This window comes from Juglans regia, chromosome 11 (genome assembly GCF_001411555.2).
Source record: "Juglans regia cultivar Chandler chromosome 11, Walnut 2.0, whole genome shotgun sequence".
Taxonomy (NCBI): domain Eukaryota; kingdom Viridiplantae; phylum Streptophyta; class Magnoliopsida; order Fagales; family Juglandaceae; genus Juglans; species Juglans regia.
In genome coordinates, this window is record NC_049911.1 from 29104455 (window position 1) to 29125130 (window position 20676).

The 20676-nt window shown below is 33.4% G+C and overlaps 1 protein-coding gene across 2 annotated transcripts; it reads right to left on the reverse strand.

Moving 5' to 3' along the window:
* Window positions 1–9072: 9072 nt before the first annotated feature.
* On the reverse strand, window positions 9073–18907 carry LOC108991388. 2 transcript variants are annotated; one of them, XM_018965621.2, is made up of 7 exons: window positions 18683–18903; window positions 14358–16481; window positions 14195–14249; window positions 13195–13343; window positions 11475–11561; window positions 10184–10312; window positions 9073–9484 (listed from the first exon to the last, which is right to left on the reverse strand). In XM_018965621.2, exons 1-7 carry the CDS (start codon window positions 18749–18751, stop codon window positions 9374–9376), a joined length of 2724 nt encoding a protein of 907 aa, XP_018821166.2. In that variant the 5' UTR covers window positions 18752–18903; the 3' UTR covers window positions 9073–9373. The 2 variants fall into 2 exon arrangements, 1 of the variants encoding a protein (XP_018821166.2); XR_001996140.2 differs by lacking the exons at window positions 9073–9484; window positions 10184–10312; window positions 11475–11561 and adding an exon at window positions 13459–13559 and having other exon boundaries at window positions 13255–13343; window positions 18683–18907.
* Window positions 18908–20676: the final 1769 nt, after the last annotated feature.

Here is a 20676-nt window from a genome sequence, read left to right on the forward strand (position 1 = left end):
CCGAGCTATTCTTTGTGATAGAATAAAAGGGCGGAATGGTATAGCTAGGATCGAATAGTAGAAGAGTCTGGAAGCTTTTCAAATGAATAATGTTATATATAATTGTAAAATATGTAAATATTATATAATTATTTAAAATAAAAATAAATTTTATTATTAAAAAATAAATTCTTTTTTCGTATAAATCTCATATTTTTTTATTTTTTTAAAACGATTTTACGTTCTTTGAATTATAAATATCATTTATCTCTCTGAAGAGTGTGTGCATGTCGACATGTGTGCGTAATTGCCTCGTAAATAATTAATAAGTACGGAGGGTAATTTGTGTCAGGTCATGGGCAATGAAGACGTTGCTATCTATAAACCTATCTAAGCAATTTTTTGCAGCCAATTTCGTTCTTTCGATACACACACACGCTCTTTGTTGTGAACTTTGTACTATATTTCTCGAGATGGCAGATCCATCTAAGCAATAATTCCATACCTCTGGCCTGTATATATAAATACACACTCTTTGGTCGTTAATTGGTGGTGTTATTTGTTAACCAATTGAAGGGAGATTTAGGTTGAGAAGCCAACGAGAATACTCAGAATATATATATATATATATATATATAGTTCTTTCTCCAGACGGGTTTATTTATATTAAGGTTCACAAAACCAGGGCCAACTACCAAATGACCAAGTCAAGTCGTCCATCATCATTTGTTAAATCCAAATAATTAAAGTCCCCCCACCCCTTTTGAAGTGTCAAATCGTATTAACGGGTCGTATTTGTGTCGTATTAAGACATATATATTATATTATATGGGTCAATCTGAACATGATCTATTAAACTTATCGTGTCAAAATCTTAAACTCTAACACAACCTATTAACATAACAGATCATATCGTATCAACCCGTTAGTGAATACTACAAAATAGGTTAACACGACCCAACCAAACCTATTTCAACTCATTTATATAAATAGATTGAATAGATACGAAATTAACTCGTTTGACCTTATTAAGTTCAGCATAATTTTATATAAATATTAAAATCACAATATCTATAAAAAATCTAAAACTAACTTCAAGTCCAAAATTACAATCCAAATAATAAAAATATCGAAATTAAAATCTCAACAATTTTATTTTTAAGTATAAGGGTATAATTGTAACTTTAATTTTCTTAACAGGTCAAAATGGATTGATTCATTATCAACCCATTACGAAATCGTGTCTTAACGGGTCAATCCGTTAAAACTAAACTCAAATCCGTTATTATTATGTCGTATTCGTATTAGGTTAACTAGTCTTGTCACGTATTGTCACCCATGCATACCTTCCCCCTCCCAAAAAAAAGGAAAAACATTTCTAATTAACAAAGTCTGAGCATGGCCTGAATTTAGACGTTCTCATGATCCGCTGAGCTTAATGTTCTAAGGGCGTAATAATGCACAGCACTTCGATTAAAAAAAACAAAAAAAGCCTAAGTGTTGTATGCAAAAGTGATAAGATCTGTGATTAGCCGATCGACATCCATTTGAATCTAACTACGCATCCACATCATAGAGATATGAAGAATCTTCATAAAAAGAAATACCCTAATCTTGATGACTGCATGCCAGCTTTCTGGCAGTATTGATATCTTAAATTTTTTTTTAAAAAAAATGAATTAAATAGTCAAATATTATATATAATCAAAGACCCACTTCATGTCCTTTAATAATATAAATGATCATTCTAGAACCATGTACATAGCTTGTTGATTAAAATTAGATAGAACATGGTATATTGTATTTGACCCACAAATACCTCCGATAGCGACTCAATTGTTTTATTTATCATTCGATTGGTTTTCTAATATTGGAGAAATGTACTCATGTAACACAGATTGCAAAAAATTAAGTGCAACAGAAACAGTTTAAGCTACAAAGACGCATACAGCTTGTGATATGTACGTGGTAAATATCTTGACGTTGATAAAAGTTAAATAAAATATTAATTTTTTAATATTAATTTTATTTAAAATTTTAAAAAAATTGAATTATTTATTTTAATTTTTATAAAAAATTAAAAAATTATAATAATTAAATAATATAAAATGAGAATAGTTATAAAAACAAATCAGGTCTAAGATGTAAATAATTTCTAAGCTTGTGATATATATGTAGGTAGTAATTTTTTTAAAATTATTCAAAGTGTAATTAAAAAAAATTGTCAAGAATTTATGCACTTTAATTGGTAAAAAATAAAAAACTTTAACTTATGAGATATATATCCTCTAACTGTGTTGAAGCACAAAGTATGGACTTAATAAATACAGGATTTAAGTGGGAAGGTGCACACGCAGTCTTATCGATTAGACTCATCCTCGATCGATGGTTAGGTCAGGTAATGATCTCATTCCCGAGTATGAGTTTTGATGGGAGAAATATATATATATATATATATATATATATATATATATATGGGAAAGGAAAATGATTTATATATAATATTTAAATAATAATTTATATAATTATGTTTTAAATAATGAGTATTTGTAAAATATTTTATAAAAATAATATAATTTTATAAAAATATTTTTATTTTATAATATTATTTTATAATGTGTTATATAATATATTGTGTGTATATTATTATTCGATATAAAAAATACTTTTCTTATATAAAAGATAATTTATATTTTTTATTTTTTAAAAGATATTTAATGAATTTTAAAAAAAATATATTAAAAGATAAAAAGATAAATTATTTTTTGCCTATTTCGGTGGACTCCCACTCCCACCGTCCTATATATATTTCAATGTCAGTATTCAAAAATGCATATCATTAAACTTCACCATTTACTTTTGATGCTTTGTCTTTTAGTTTTGACATGGTCCTAATCATCACCACAAAAGGTGCTCCACTTTGTCATGAGAATAATTTTGTAGAGATATCCCTTTTTTTTTTTTGCTGTATTGTATTAATGTGATATTATTATTATTTGTTAATTATTTGGATTTTTATTTTTTTAAATTAATAAATTAAAAATTAGTGAATAATAAAACATCAATATAATAAAATGTAGATATATTAACATGCAAAAGTGTAGTAGATAACACTTTTTTTTTCCTAGTTTTTATGATGTAGCTAGGCTATTAGTTGTGCGTTTTGGGGTTTCTACGATCAGGCTTCACACCAATTAGCTAGGTCTAACGATTACAATCATTTGGGGGCATTTAGAGCATTGTCATGAGACTCGTTAAATGAGTATTATCTTTAAAATTTGATAAATTTGTGTTTAAAATTATTGTATTATATTTAATATATACTAAAATCTTTAATTTTAAGTTACAGTACATTTAAGTTCATCTCTAACTTTAAAGACTAATTATTCATACTCTATAATCATTATTTTATTTACTTAAATTATTATTTTTTAATTTTGAGCTACAATATATTTAAGTTTGAAAATAATAATTTAAGTATCAAATTAAAATATTAATTAACATATAATTAGTGTAATTGTAAATTATGAAAAAAATTAAAAATATTATTATTAACAAAATAATATTATATTATTATTTTGACTAATCTAATGGTTAATCTAATGTAGGGTTATGGCTAGAGAGGTTTTGAATTTATGAAAAATATATAATTTTCATCAAATTTTAGAGATAAACTTGATGAAATATTGGACTTTGTACAACTTATACGCCTTTAGGCTTTTTATACGCATATGTATATATATTGAAACAAAGTGTTATTTCCTATAGTGTGGATGGAAAACTTTAATTTTTTTAAGAAATAAAAATGTAATAATTTTAAGTTTTATCCATAAGTAGTCGAGGCATTTCAATTTTCAATCCATACAACCTATGATTGAAACGATAGATGATACTTTTATATTGTTCAAAGATATATTCATCCACAATGATTGATGTTATATATATATACTAGCTTTATAAGAAGTAAGAATCTTAATAAGAACAAATTAACGATGGATTGATCAGTCAGGAGTTGTCGGCATCGAAGTACTGTAAGCTGATAACGATTGAATATTTTTTTTCATTATTTGATTCTAATACCGTTCACTTGGACCAAAATTCATGAGTCGAACTGCTGTGACTGATCAACGTACGGAATAAGAACAAAGAACATACCTCGCATTAAGTCATGTAGGGGTGGCAAGTGGTAATACGTGATTCGCCGTGTGAATCCAATACGAGTACGATATAAAATTAACGAGTTTAGATTTTATATAAATTTGTTCGGATCAAAACGAATTGACGTGTTAACTAAACTCGATTAATAAAAAGATCAATAACAAATAAATCCACTTAACTCGAAATCAACCCGCAATAACCTGTTTAGATTTTATTTAAAATTATAATTTTATTTTTATTGTGTTGTAATATTAGTATTTTTTAATATGTTTATATTTTTATTGTTAAAATTGTAATTTTAGACTTATGCTCATATAATTTGTTATTGTTGAGTTTGTAATATTGATTTTATTATAAGTTAAAATCTAAAAAAGATTGATTTTTTTATTAGTAGGTAGTCTCATTATTTTTTTTTATATAGATATTGTAGCTACTAACAAATATAGATTTTTAAGTTTTATATAAAATTATGTTTATTAGGTCAAATAGGTTATACGAATTAGTTCAACTCATTTACAGGAAACAGATTTAAATGAGTTATGTTGTGTTGACTCATTTTAAATTAATTATTAAATAAATCAAAATGAGTGACACGACGTGATACGGCCTATATATATTTAAATTGGCCGTGGAGGATTTGAATGTCTAAGTTTAACTTAATGGATCATATTCGAGTTTATCTATATAATCAAATGTCAATGACTTGATACAATACGAACACGATCCACAAACGTAAATCATCGCCCCTAATTAATTAAGTGGCTCAATGCTATCATACATTGTGGGTCATATATATATATATATATATATATATAAGAAAAAGGTAATACTTTTTTGTTAATTAGTGGCTAAGCTGAGCATTCCCTATCTAGAATATTTTAGGCTAGCTGGTTCTTTTGTTTTTTACACAGTTATTCTCTTGTAGATAACAATCAAGATAATAAATAGATAATAATTTATTGATTGCTATAAATATTAATAAATAAAATCAATATGCAACTGCGCGCACGCCTTAAAAGAAAGAAAGAAAGAAAGAAAGAAAAAATAATCTACAGGCCAGGCTAATTAATTCGGTGCAAACGTAATGTTATAACGTACATATTTTGCAATGAGAAGTACTGCTAGCTATAGATACATAGATTTCATAAAAATAAATTAAAAATTGATATGTTGTCGTAATGTAATTCATTATATTTATTTTATAATAAAAATAATTTTATAATATAATGTATCAAATTAATCAACTAACTTCAATTTATAAGTTTACATTTATAAAATCCATAATTTGCTGTTAAAACACTTCTCTTTTGCAATACCAAAAAATCTGAATCAAGAGGATTGATGCTATATATATTATATTTAAAGAGATGAGTTTGATAGCTTATATATATCTATATAGAAAATGCTAAATGTATTTAAGAAAAATTTATAAAAATTTTACTCATTTACATGTTAGTTATTAATATGCTAAAAATCATAAAATTTAAATTTTAAAAGAAAGCTAACAAAATGAATCTTATAACTAAAATTATAAGTAAAAGTGTAAGTACATATAGCACTACTCATATATATATATATATATTGAAAAATATATAAGTCGCATGATCTTATTCCTTCTCCGACGTCCCTCCCATCACCTCTCTTCTACTGTAGAAAAACTCATTTTTTTTCTTTTGAAACGAAAGACCTCCATGCATGCATAAAGCTTAATTGCCCCCGCACTGGATCAACTCGATCGATCCTCCCCCTCCTCTGTCATTCCTTAATCCTTATATATATATATATATATATATATATATATATCAAGGCAAGCAAGCCACTGTAGTCTGTGCATTTTCTTTTCTTTCTTTCGCTAGCTCTTATGTTAGAAAATGTCCCGTATTGCATCTATATATGATCTCTTTCTAATTAACAAAGCACATAATATTACACCGTTCCAACCAATCGAGAGGTACAGTGCATCAAATCATAACTTTTCTTCCTTAATTTTACGTTTTGTACTTGGTTCTTTAATTTTGATGACAAGTTACAAATATACACACGCACGCACAGACACACAAATATACATATATAGAGAAATAGTCGCATGCATATTCATGTTTCATGCATAACCAGTACGTGCGCGCGCGCGCCAAATGACATAGGCATAAGGCATATATGCATGGTAGAGACAGAGACTAGATCATTTGGAAGCAAGGGTTCGATACTAATCGGAACGGCCAACCAGTACTCACCACTTGGACTTGTGTATAAGGGGCGGAGACATATGGCCGGCTCCAAACCGAGGCAACTTTTTGTCAGATTTGTGATTTCAAAACCACCCCCCCCGGCGCCGGCGAATAAACCTGGGATATGGATCGTGCTACAGCCCCAGCGGGGGTAGAAGTATTATTTAATAATATTATAAATTTTTTTACTTTTTAAAAATATTTAAAATCATTAAAAACATCTACATAAAAAAAAAAATTAAAAAATACACATAAAAAAATATACTAGAGCTCCAGCGGGAGCCCCCAGCGGGAGCTCTAGCATTGGAGTGTGCTAAGGTGCATGGATGGTGGGGGTAGAAGCTAGCTAGCCCTTGATGTCAGAAAAAGGCTCGATCGTCAACATCTTTAACAACAGCAATAATAAATTAACAAACTGGCCTCTGCAGGATTGAAATTAAATTATTTGTTTGGATTGAAAAAATAATATTTTAATAATATATCATTTTATTATTCACAAATTATCTAATCACGTCTTTAAATTCGACCTACTAATCGTGACTCGTGGTGTAGAGAACGAGGGCTCCTCTACCGACACTGCCCGGCTTGCAGTTCCCACGTGCCAATTACCAGTACGTAGTACGTACTGCCACTGGCTATCTCTTTGCATCTAATACGTACAAAAGGGTGGATGCAAATTATTTAAGGTTGTTGTTTGTACATCCATATCATATGTGTGTGTGTGTGGTGGCATTCATTCGATGCATGGTTAAGATTGCGATTTGCTCAATTCACACTTGAACACAGCTACTGCAACCATTAAAATAAAAAAATAAAAAAAGAAGTGATAGAGTTATAAAAGAATTATACAAAAATAATTTTATAAATTAATATGATTTTTTTATGATCTATAGATTTATTTTTTTAAAAAAATATATAATTTTTTAATATATCTAATTATATCAAATTACATCAATTTATAATATTATTTTTGTATAATCTCTCTCAGACATATAGATCCCATGTAAATCTTTAGACGGGTACTGAAATGAACTTAATTATCTATCTTGGAATAAACTCAACATGTTAACCTTCAAGCTTGCTTAATTATGTTGAATATGCAGCTTGAGATAGCTACGTACGCATCAAGCTGCTTACTCACTCACTCAATTCAAACTTAGGAACTAAGAGCACTCCCAATGGCTCTTGTAAATTATATTTTTCTTTAAAATATAAAGAAAGATGACCAAAAGTCCCTTCAATTGGATAATTTATTCTAATTCTATTTTACATTCAGCTACAGTAAATCCTCTACATGTAGAGGTTACTGTTCATTCCTCCAAACAATTTACTATTAGTTCTCTCTCATTTCATCCTCTTTCATTTTTATCTTATTTGCATTTTAACCATTTTATCACTTTTGCATAGATCCCACTCTCTTATTTCTCATATACTCTCTAGCACTCAGTTTATAGTCATTTCGACTTTTATGCATGCATAAGTTTTGATATTGTTAATAATAAAGACAAGTTTTTTTTTATCATTTTACTATTTTTTTAAGTAATTTAAAATATTATATTATACATAAAGAAATATTACAAATATCAAAATATATGATGTATAGAGAATATAATATTTGAAATAAATAAAAAAAGATTAAAAAGTATAATATTTAAATGATATAAAGAAAAAACAGATAAATTGATATATGACGTATTGTAAAAGTCAATATATAAAATAAAAAATAATAATTTTAATGATATATGATAAAAAATAAGATAAAGAAATTATTGAGAGTGCTTTAAGATGTTGGCAATTATTGGTAAAATGTATGAATAAAGTAACATTAATTAGAGAGGCTCCCCAAGTTGAAAAGAAGCCACTACAATTAAGTACAGCGTGCAGCAGAAGAGCATTTTATTAATATTAGAACATTTAGTCATGCACGGTAATAAGGCTTGGCCCGTAATTCAAATTTGGTGAGCTTTAATTGCAATATATATATATAGATAGCTAGCTAGCAAGTTGGATTAGGGTGCATGGATGAGCTATACATATCATGTGTGTCAGTGTGGACCCGGCACATTAAACCCGCTCAATTCCTGGACCACATTAAATGAATATGGACATGAAAACTATGAACATATTCTGATAATCGAAGATAGCCTTTTATATAAACATTCTCAATAGAGTAAAAGAATTATTCTGATTCCAGCAAAAGGAAGAGAAATGGATCTGATAATCTTTTTGGACTTAGAAAATTTGTCTGATTCCAGGCAACGTTGATTGTTGATTAACAACAGAAAATTTCTCTCTCTCTCTCTCTCTCTCTCTCTCTCTCTCTCTCTCTCTCTATATATATATATATATATATATAAGAAATTAGAGAGTTCCTGAAAGATGCTGACTATTTTCTTTCTAAGCAACTTGGGCTAAAAAACGTGACAAATTGGAAAAATCCGAGTTGAAAGTCCAAGGACTCAAGATTACAATAACATACTCCGAGAACATCAACCCAAAGGAAAGAACGTGAAGATCCAAATATTTGAAATTCTATTTGCCCAGAAAACTAATTGAATTTGATTCCAACCCTTTAACCCAATTACGGCTCTACGTAATAGTGAATTTATTATCCCAACTTCCACAACGTACCTTTGGATAATAGACGATGCCTCTCTATATATGTATGAATGGGGTAAGGGGCTCTAACTGCTTAACTCCGTTAAGAAAAAAAGAAAAATTGTTATCATATAAATTCAATCCTGTAGTAAAAATTGGCTTCCAACTTACAAAAAGAAAAAGAAAGAGAAAGATCTGGACAACAGAGCGGAAACCCAAAAACTGCTGTTAAATACAAGAGACTCAATACAGCTTCTCCAATAAACTCAGAAAGTGCGGAAAAAATGAGCACCTTCTAATAATCAGTTTGCTGTTAAATACAACAGACTGAATACAGCTTCCTCAAGAAACCCATAAATTGCGGGAAAAATGGGCACCTTGTAATAAGCATATTAGTCAACACGCCTGAGCTATGATCCACACGGTTGATGCTCTTGGGTATGGTTATACTTGGTGATGTTATTTAGATACTGCTGCACCTGATCTTGGTTCATGTCAAATACAAAAGGCATTCCCCGTATCTGCAAATTTACCATTTGTCATGAATCACCTCAAAAGTTCAATCCATCATGTACTAATATAACTCTCAAGTAATGGTATTCCCTTTATTGCTGTAAGTCAATTTAAACTAATCTTAATAAGGCATGAGTTATATCCTGTGATTGCTGCAAGTCAATTTAAACTAATCTGAGAATTATCACTACATGCCCTTTAGGCAACTTCAGCCCTATAACAGAAGTTTGTTGTTATATGCCGCTAGGAACCACTGTCTGCAGACGTCAGTATTATGAGTCTAAAAGATCTGACTCTGAGGTTATTATCAATGTCAAAATATAATATAATGAAAAGTATGTTTTATTCAATTGATGCATTGCAAAACTTTCTTCACAATACCATTGTGCATGTGCCTGATGGATCAGAGAATAACAGAGAAATTGTGGCAAAAATAAGTGCAAACAGCGTTTCTAAATAAAAAGAGCAATTTTAGGATGCAGCTATTGGTAACAGAAAAGAGTTTTCTTTTTAGAAAAATAAAAAAATCAGACTATTATTTATCAATTAAACGAAGGATAATAATTACCACCAAGACTGGGTGGTGCCAAATAATGGTAGCATATTAGGGGATTATTCTAATAGCAAAGATACAATCGCAGACACATGGCAGACAACTTTTGATACCTTTCGATTATATACATGTTCAAGAAACTATGAGAACGAACCTCAATCAAACAACTGGTGATGAGGGGTAGACTCTGACCAGGGCCTACTTCCTTGTTATTCACTGACATTGAGCACTTGCCAAGATTTTTCAGATGGAATGATCCAGCTTTGTCCATCTTTATAATAGCCTAGCAGATGAAGAAAGAAGTTAACCCACTTCAAGTTAAGCATATATATACACTTTGTTGGGTTAGCAAGAAGTGTATCAAGAATATCTTCTTTTTTTAATTAAATTAAAAATCTTATTACCAAAAGAGTAGGCATAGTCCAAGTATACAGAGCTGTATCAAGACTATCTAAAGATAAAACATAGCTATCAGGCTAAAAGCAGTGGCATTCCAGATGAAGCTAAACCACTTGTCTTCTTAATTGATTGTTGTTGCAGGTGTAAAAAGTGTGCGGAACCAATCGATTATCTCTTGCTATACTATGAGCTAGCATGTTCATTATAGAACTGCATTTTCTGTTTGAGAAATACTTTAGCCACAAAGAGATCGCACAAAAGTAAACCCACAAATTGACGTAGCTTGATATGGTACGTTAGGTTGTAAACCTACTTTTATTGTAAAGTAGATCTAACGTATCATATGAAGTCAATTTGTAAAGTAGGTTTACAACCTAACGTACCATATCAAGCTACGTCAATTTGTGGGCTTACTTTTGTGGGATCTCTTTGTGACTGTAGCACTTCTTCTCTTTCTGTTTATTTGGAGTGCATTGGGTTATGCCTCTAAAGTGTGATTGACCTCTCAGCTTGTTGGAAGGGTCAATATGGTTGTCTTCAAAGTGACTCGCTATGTAAAATTAGCTTGTCATGTTCATTGGGGTGAATTTGAAAGGAAAGAAATTACCGAAATTTTGAGGATTGCGAGAAGATGATGGCAGACCTCAAAGACTTTATGCTTGTACTTGTGTATCACTTTTTTATGGTTAATGAAATTTGAGAAATTCTAGACTTGCAAAGAGAATTTAAAACAAAAAAAAAAGAGAAATTGACAGACTGACCTGAATTGATGTGATATACCACATATGCTTTCCAATAAAAATAACTTTACTATATGATAGTACCACATCAAGCATAAGTTTGTAGTCTTTTATTATTCTCTCCGTAGACATAATACTTCTCATAAAGTTTAACTTATTATAAAAGATGAAACAACATGATACTGCGGGTATACCAACAGAGAGACCTAAAAAAGACAATCCTTACATTTACAGTTTTAGGAGAGAGATCAATGCAGAAGTGTTATTATTAGTGTGAATAACCAAGATGACCATAGAAAATCTCACCTGTCGACGAGATATTTTATTGATGCGCCCTTCCATTCCCAAATCGATGTCGACAGTAACATCTTCCGATGCTCTACCAAGTAACACCTGCAGAAACAAATGACATGTGGCCTAGTGATATTTGCAAATTTCATTTTTCACTAGCTTGCTCTAGTCTATAATATATCAAAACAGTTCTTCTATAGACAACCACCGGTGGAGAACCCCCGCGGCATCGAATGACGTGGCAGTATGCCACGTTTGTCGATATTTAAAAAAAAATAAAAATTTCACAACCAGACTGAAGCTGAGAAAACAGTGAAGACGGGCTACAAATCACAACCAGACTGAAAATCACAAATCGTTAAAGGTTTCAAAAGGTTGATCTGCGTTTGTCGCCGTGGCACCCATTATTTCTTTACCACCAAAGCTCACAAATTTACTCCTGGTAGCATTTGGAGCAAACCGAGTGGGTCCTCCGACTCAGAATCACAATTTGGTACTTTTAATTTCTTTATTCCTTCCTCTTCTAGGTTTGTTCGTACTCAGAAAACAATCTAAACATGTCAAGGGTTTCGATTATTTTTTTGCACGAACACTATATTTCAGATAAAGAAATTTGGGATCGTTTGGCTTCGGAAAAATCCCCACAAATAGCTTCGACCTGAATGCATAGAACGGATCTCTGTGAAGCTTTTTTGATGTACTTTTTTCGCAGAACTGTCATGCGAAGAAGAAGACTCTGGTTCTCTGGCAGAGGAAGGGAGGGAGGGGGCGGACTCTGGTTTGAGGCAGAGGAAGGGAGGAAGGGGCGTCTTCATCTTCGGTGGGAGATCAAACTGAGGGAGGGAGAGTAAGAATCTTGGGGAAGACGAAGGGGTACCTCTCCGCTTGGGGGGGAAGAGGAGAATGAGTGAAATGAGAGGGAGAATGAGAGGAAGAAGAGGGCAGAAAAAATTGATAAGAGGGGGGGAACGAAATGAAGAGGAAAAACATAGAAAAAAATAAAAATTTTCATCAAAAGGAGTGCCCAGTTACGCCGGGGTTCCCCAGCCAGGTTGCAAGTAGAGTTTCTCATATCCAAACAAAACCTGTATCAATTCAGAAATAAAGTCCAAAAAGCACCTTTCATTTTTAGGTCCTACAAGCTTCCCATTTAATTATTAAGTTGTGTCAGTTCCCCATTTGACACAAACAATGAAAATTTAACAGCCTAGTTCTTTTGAATTGAATTTCGTGCATATCATTAGGTGTGTGTGAAATCCAAACTCAGTTCTGCCTCATAATCTCACTTGACTGGTTACAGGCTCTGAGACCCACTCCCATTAAAACAGATCATTCATAACCATACCAGTTTAGAATAATTGTTGTCTTGGAGTTTTGGGTACAAAATTTAACTAAAAGAGCTATAAAAATATTTACACAATTATAGTCGTAAAAGTTAGAACATTAAAACCCCGTTTGGATAGTAAAAGTGTTTTATCTCATCTCGTCTTATCTCATCATTACAACTTTTTCAAATTCCCACAAAATATAATAAACAATTCAACTTTTTCAAATCTCAATACAATAATAATATTAAAAAAATAATATTCTAACAATATTTTATTCGACTTTCAACTTTCATCTCAACTCATCTCATCTCAACTCACTATCCAAACAGCACCTAATTCAGAAATTACCTTTAAAAAGGCAGCAAGCCATGGAACAAGTTGGGGAAATAATTGTAGCATTGACATACCTCTGATTTTTTAATATAGTGCTTTGAAAATCGCCCATACAAAATGGCAAATGCTCCATGAGATGCAATAGCTCTTTGCATACAAGAATGAGCACCCTGCTCCAGCCTTACAATTGCCCTCTTTGTTTTCTCATGCTGATATCTTGCAACTGCATGTAGAGAACAAAAGAAAATCATATGCCACATGAAGAATATAGTGTGCATATGTTACAAGCAGAGAAATTCAAGATGTTAACTTTCTCAGTATTAAAATTGGACGCCTACCAAAAGATAAGCATTCAATGGACACTTATGGTGGAGGCAAAGCATGAAAGATTTTCTGAATTGCTCAAGTTAACGAAGGTTCATCTCAACCATCCAGGGTACTACAATTGAATATACAATGTTCTATTAAAGAAAACAAACATTCATAGTCAGGTAGTCTCACACACATTAAGAGAGTGAAGAGAAAAGTAATCTAAGAATAGATGCTGTAATAATCTGTTCGGTATATTTTGACCAATTTGAACACATCTCATAACAGATAGGTTCATCAATACATAAAGTAAACACCAAAAGCATGAGAACCTATATCGAGCACACAAACAATGTGCGCACATTATTTGTTGAATGTCAATTTAAATGTAACAAAAAGATGTTTAAATTCCCACCACATTAATAATAAGATCAACACAATATAAAATAACCCAATTCAGATACAAGAAACCATATTATTATCTATGTTATATTTGCATATTTTCCACATACCATCCATCAACTTGAGAAGTAAGCATGGCACACATATAAATAAAGATCATCTACTACAAAATACCCCACCATGAAGTTTCTTCAACGAAAGAATGAAAAGGAATGTCCTCATTATTTCATCTCCATATACTTAAAGCACGGTAAAAGTAGACAGTGACAAGAATTGCCAAACTCCAAGTGCAGACCATCCTGATGAATAGGCAAAGAAGTAATGAAGAGCGGATCATTCTATGAAATCCTAGATTGAGAATACCTTCCTCACTAGAGTAAAGATCCTGGTCCTCGGGATCCAAGTCCATATCAAGTATCTGCAAGGGAAAGTTTTCAACCAAAAAAAAAAAAAAACTATGACAAATAAATCGTAGATGAGAAATAAAATATCCACTAATCATAGATGAGAGCAAATTAGCATTTACCATTGCCTCAATATCTGAATAATGAGGTACTTCATCATCACTCTCGATAGGTAGCCCCTCCTGATCTGATATTGGGGGCATTTCTACAGGTTCAGCAATATCGAGAGGCCCAGACTCTGTTTGTGTTGATTGATAATCTTGAATTGCAGCAGGTGCATCTAGTTCCTGTTTGACGCGATTAGCATTTGCTCGGGTACAGCCTCTAAAGCTATCAGAACAAAGAGACGGCCCCTTTATGAAGGAATCCATTTGGTTATCACTCAGATGCTTTGTGGGTGGAACTTCAGCATTCTCTTCCTTTGGAATTGTGGGTCGAAGAGCATCAGTGCTCAGACTTGATGAATTTATTTGTTTTGAACCACCACCCTTAGACGCCACATGTGCATAGTCACTATAGGACAACTCAAACTTAACCCCATCTCCAATTGGATTCTTTAGACCCATTTCAGTTGACACGTGTGAGCATATCATCATAGAACATGAATGAAACTCACCCCTTTTTTTTCCTCCTCTCTGCGTAGAAACCAGACCTTTTTCACGAGTTCTTTGACCACTCGACATATCATTAACAGTTGAAGATATGGGATTATTAGCTTCTTGAGAACTTTGCTGAGCTACAAAGGTACCTGATGATGGGGAAAACCGATTTGGTGGGTTGAAATCATCATTGCATGGTATTTCTGGATCCTCAGTGTTTAATATACAGCAAATAACTCCCTCACTCGGATCAGAAAACTCAGAGTTTAAAGGTAATGAAGATGACAGCATTTGGGCACCTGAATCTTGAACTACATGGCCAACATCACACTGAGACCCCATGTTATCCTCTAACTCTCCTGGACATGCAATAGATGGATTCTTAAAATATGTCTCTTGAACTACTGATGCCTGTGGTTCAGTTGCACTGGGTGTGTGATCTTGACCTGCATCACTAGGAGAATTCAACAATAGTGAGCTTAGGCCATCAAAGTAAGATTTATCAATAACATCTTTTCCATCAACATCCATGAAAAGCAGTTCTTCCTCATTTGTAAAATCCAAAAGAGAATTGGACAGTTCTTCCAGATAACCTTCTGCACTAGTCAGACCCTTTAAATTATCACAGGGCATTTCAGCTTTTAACTTGCAGTCTAAATGACCATCATACACTGATGTTGTTGCATTCCTAGCCTCGTCATCATCAGGAAGTTCGAACCCATCTCCAGAGTGGAGATTTTTTTCTCCAAGACCAGGATCAACTCCCATAGATGGTTCTGCAATGCTCTCAACTGTTCTCCATAGAGGCAATCCATGAAGTGGTGATGAAAACCCCAAGCTGTGAAACGATGCATCACACTCCAACATAGGTGAATTGAACCCCTGATTGCCTTCAAAGTCAGAGCAGATATTTCCTCGATCATTATCAGTTCGATCAATTGTAGATGAGGGCTCCATGCCTAAATCATCAGATTTGAAAAGAATGTGACCCGGAAACTGTTCTGGTTGACCCAATTCCTCAGCCCCAGAGCTTTTACCAATAAAATTTATAATTTTGTCAAAAGTATGAGGAGTTTCTTCATGTATAGTGTCTTGCCCAATATGAAAATCTTCTTCACCTGGCTGCCGAAGTCCTGGATGAAAGGCATGGGCAGCAGCAGCAGTACTACCAATGGCAGTGCCACCATCCATCAGGTTTTGCTGAAAAACAGGATGCATAACATCCAAATTTGGTCCTTGGAGTCCAAAATTATCTGAAATAGGATCTCCAGACATGCAATCTCCAGATAAAGGCTCATCGCCATTTCCGATGTAATTTCCATTGCCAGGTGCCACAAGAAAACTCAGATCCATGGAGTTAAATGGCTCATTGCATATCCTTTTGCGCAGAGCATAATAACAACTACGGACACTTCCAACCTTTCTCTTACCACAAATGGATTTGGTTTCTTTTGAGTTGCCAAATCTATTGAATTTTGATGGAAGAGTTGTAGCTGAACGCTCAATCTCAATCATGCGAGCAGAAGCTTCTGCAGAAATAACTGGATCAAAAAGGAGAGAATGCCACCGATCTTGCAGTTCTCGAACAGTAAATCTTCGTGAAAATTGCACAGCACCTTTAGCAAGTGATTCCAGAGAAGCACCAGCCTGTAATCAGCAAAATCAATAAAGTCAACAGGGTTTCTGAAGCTGATAAAAATTGTGGGGCCCCAGCAAATAAGCTCTAGTTAATAAACAGTTAAACCCCCCCCCCCCCCCCAAAAAAAAAAAAAAGCACCCCCACACACATGGACACGCACAACCAAAAAAAAGTAAGTGCTAATTTCTAAAAAAACTTGGAAAGCAGCAATCAATAATCTCTGGAGCCTTTGTAAATACCCGTCTACGTTCTGATAGGCATAACAGAGAACATTACAAATGGAAATGAATAAATACCCATTCGCTGCAGAATTTAATCAATTTCATCTGTCACACATCAAGGCAAATTAACAGGGAATGAAGAATCAAAACCATCAACTGAATAACCACATGGAAATAATCATTGAATCACAACCCATCTGATTTTGCCTATTAGTTGACATTGAATTCAAATCCCAGCTAACATACACAGATTCCTTCATTTTATTGATTGGGGGCACAATCTATCAGCATAAGCACATCACTTTCCATGAAATGTCTGCCAATTTATATGGATGGACCTGTAATAAATCCATTATCTCACCCAATCCCATTATTTTCTTAATTCTTTATCAGTAACATAGAAGAATCACAAGGCTTTAGATGCATGCCTCCAGGCTCACACCTAACATAATTGGAGGTCTAAGTGATTCACATCTCAAATTTTTTGTTTGAGATGTGAGGAGATTTTTTGAGTTGTCAAATCTTAGGAGAAGCAACAAAACAACCCTATGACTTATTTGTTAGGTAAGAAATGAAATTTTATTAGAAACAACCCTATGACATATGGTTACAATGTGTCTTCTTTCCCGGTTGATTCTGCCAGGGTAAAAAACCCCCATGTCACATATGCTTATGAATCTCAGAGGCATAAATACATGTGAGCTGCTAGCAAAAATATTCAAACACACAAGAACCATGCCCAAAACACTATATTTTGGGGAGCTAATACGCTGAATGTCCCATGACTGCAAGAACTTCTGAAGGTGACAGCTCGCTCCATTTTCACACATCGTCCAAGAAAGGTTAATGAATATGGTTTAGTTAAATCTAATAATGAAATGTTTCTCAGATTTCCAAGATATCACAGGTACATAAACAGAAACATCAATTTATGGAGACATTTGATATTGACACTTTGAAAACTACTATATTACCTACAATGACACTCTTTAACACCCACTGAATTGATGAAACCATATTTAGCTTCTAAATATGGCACCAAGACAATTTGATTCCAAACACATGCTCTTAACCAATGGCGAAGAGATATCAGTAGAACCACCATGCCACCTGTGGCAGGATATGGGACAGCTAGTCGGAGTCTGTCTCCAAACGACCTATTCAACAGTATTCTCCAACCCCGATCGCTAACCTATCTAACATGGGTCAAATTCCTTGATTAGCCAGGGCTTCAAATCTTATACTATTTTTTTATTTTGCCACCACATGTCCGGGATGAAATCCTAACTAATCCCGGATTTCCCGCAAGTGCACCTAAGATAATTCAAAGGGAAAATACTCCAGTCTGATGCTCCCAAGAGTGTAAATGTGGAGTTTCGAACCCAAGATATCCGATTTATACAGCTCAGCCAAGGACCACTACGCCACCCCTTGGGATTACTTTGATAATGATAAACCTACAGTTAGTCTACAATTATGTTTCCACTTTATTTAAAACGAAGGGAAGTTATGTACAATTGAAATTATTTTTTTAATGAAGTGTCACAATTACATTGGTTGATTAAGTGTATCATTACCCCAATTGAAATCTTACACCGATAGAAAAGCTTAAGTATCTAGGTGGATAAGCAATCAAGCCGATAACTCTTTTAGTCTCAAACAATTCCTTCAACACAATGTACCCAAGATTTCAAAAAGGAAACAGGCACGATGCCTATTATAAAAAGTAGCAAAATAATTATTAGACTCCTACAATGCGCTGAACAAATTACAACCAAAAAAAAAAAAGAGCTCCCAGATTTTCCGAATATACAAAGCAATTCAGCCCTGAGTACACAGTTATTGCCATAAAAAAGAACAAAACAAAGCAAAAGAGGAGCACAATCGAGTCAACAACCGAAGCGGGTTTTACAACTAGCTTCTGAAACAACGCCAACCTTCAAAGAGCTTAAAAGAAAGAACGCCAAAGGTGAGTTGCAAGCTTTTACCTCAACAGCGTTCTTCAGCAAAAGGTCATCTTCGGGATTCCAAGAAGACGCTGGAGCAAGAGCTCCCATGTCTGAAACTCACTCTCTCTCTCTCCCCCTCTAAATATTCTCTATCTAGAGCTGCTTTTTCTATCCCCTCTGAAGTGGTGTTTGTAACTTGAGCAAGTGTCGCTCATGGAATTAAGCGTGAAAGAAGAGAGGGAAAAACATTTGGGGCATTAGAGAAAAACCTAACGTAAAGGGCCGGGGTTTTCTAAACGTGGACAATTGGGTCCACAGTGGTCAGGGTGACTGAGACCATGAAATCTAGGCAGGTGGACGGCACGTGCCAAAACCCCTCTCCTTGCGGACTAGGACTATCATCATCACATTATTCTTCAGTGACCGACTACAGACTATATGTTCGAGGCTGACAGGACGGTCCCTCCAACCATTTGCGTATCTCATTTGAACAAAAATTATCTGGATGTTGAATAAATTAAATAGATAATTTGTATAAAAAATTTGAAATCGTGGGAGTTTTAAATGACATTAGGTCTTTCTCTCTTCACTTTAAAATATCTAATTCAATTAAATTGTAGTATTTTTTTGTGAATTTCATTTTTATTTTTATTTTTTCAAAAAAAATATGCAATATTTTCACACTCTATAACTGTAAATATTATTTTTTTACATTTTTTATCATCAACCATACTTATTGCTTGGCATTGTATCTAATAGTAACAATCCATACACTAATCCCTGCATATATATATATACTAAATATAGTTGAAAGAACCACCGTAACATTTTTATTGATATAAATACTTATTATTTATATGAAAGCATAACGAGTAATGAAAATCATGCTTCCTCGACCCATATATCTATATGCCCACAGCACTTCAACATACAAAAAGATAAGCTTATCATGTTTCGTCAATATGACTTAACGTATGCCGATTTTGGTAGACCGTGCTCCACCCAAGTGAACTCATGCAATTCCAATATGTCCAAAAGTCTCTCACTTGTCCGATTATTGCTGGGCAATTTTTGGATATCAAACTGCCTACAGAGGATGTGAAATCTCCTGTCAATTTGGACCCCATTGAGAGGAATACTTATGTTCCCCTCAGGCTGGGGCGAGTCTTTACTAAGGGCCCTCCACGCATCAACCCCCTTACACTCGACCCATGGGCTGCATGAAGAATAAGGGGCCTCGAGAAGAAGAAGCCCAAAGCCCAAACAACATAGAGACAAACATAGGATGACGAGATGCCGACATTCTTGACACCTCCTTACACACGTACATAATGATAAGGTCACGTCGTCAAAAGACTGACGCGCACACGAGCAAGAGTCGCAGTAAGACAACATGCCCTAATAGTGTGCACAACACGACTCTTTATCACTAATAGAAGTACATCGGAAGTGGCCGCGCCCACCAACCTGCCACTACAATGTGACCTGAGAAAACAATGCTTTGTTAGAAACAGCAGGGTAACATCCCGTATAAAAGTTAGGTATCTCTAATACAAGAGACGGGAGACCATCTCAGCTATCACTATAAAAGTCAAACTTCAAGTCAAAATTAGCTATCATGCTCTCTAGTTTATTAAAATTCTCTCTAAAAAAAAATAACTCTAACTTAGATATCGGAAGTTACCTAAAGCCTTGAGCCACCACCTTATATGTGTTGCAAGTAGCTAAGCGCGGTAATCTGTGTACGAAATAAGTCATCAACACTGCCATCCCCAAAAGGTAATTTTGATGTATTCGATTTTCCCTCTTTTGCAATTTATTTGTTTCGTTTTTTCTGCTCATTTGGATTGTTTTGGATGTTTAAAATTAATGGTGTTATTAAAAGCTATTGATAGGCTAGTGTGATAAATACAAATATCGAGAGAAATAATAAGTTTTGATATGAAAATCTCAATGTTGAATATTGTTATTTGTTATTATAACTTATATTTAGGTGCCGATTGGATAGTAAGTGAATACGAAATTAAATGAGA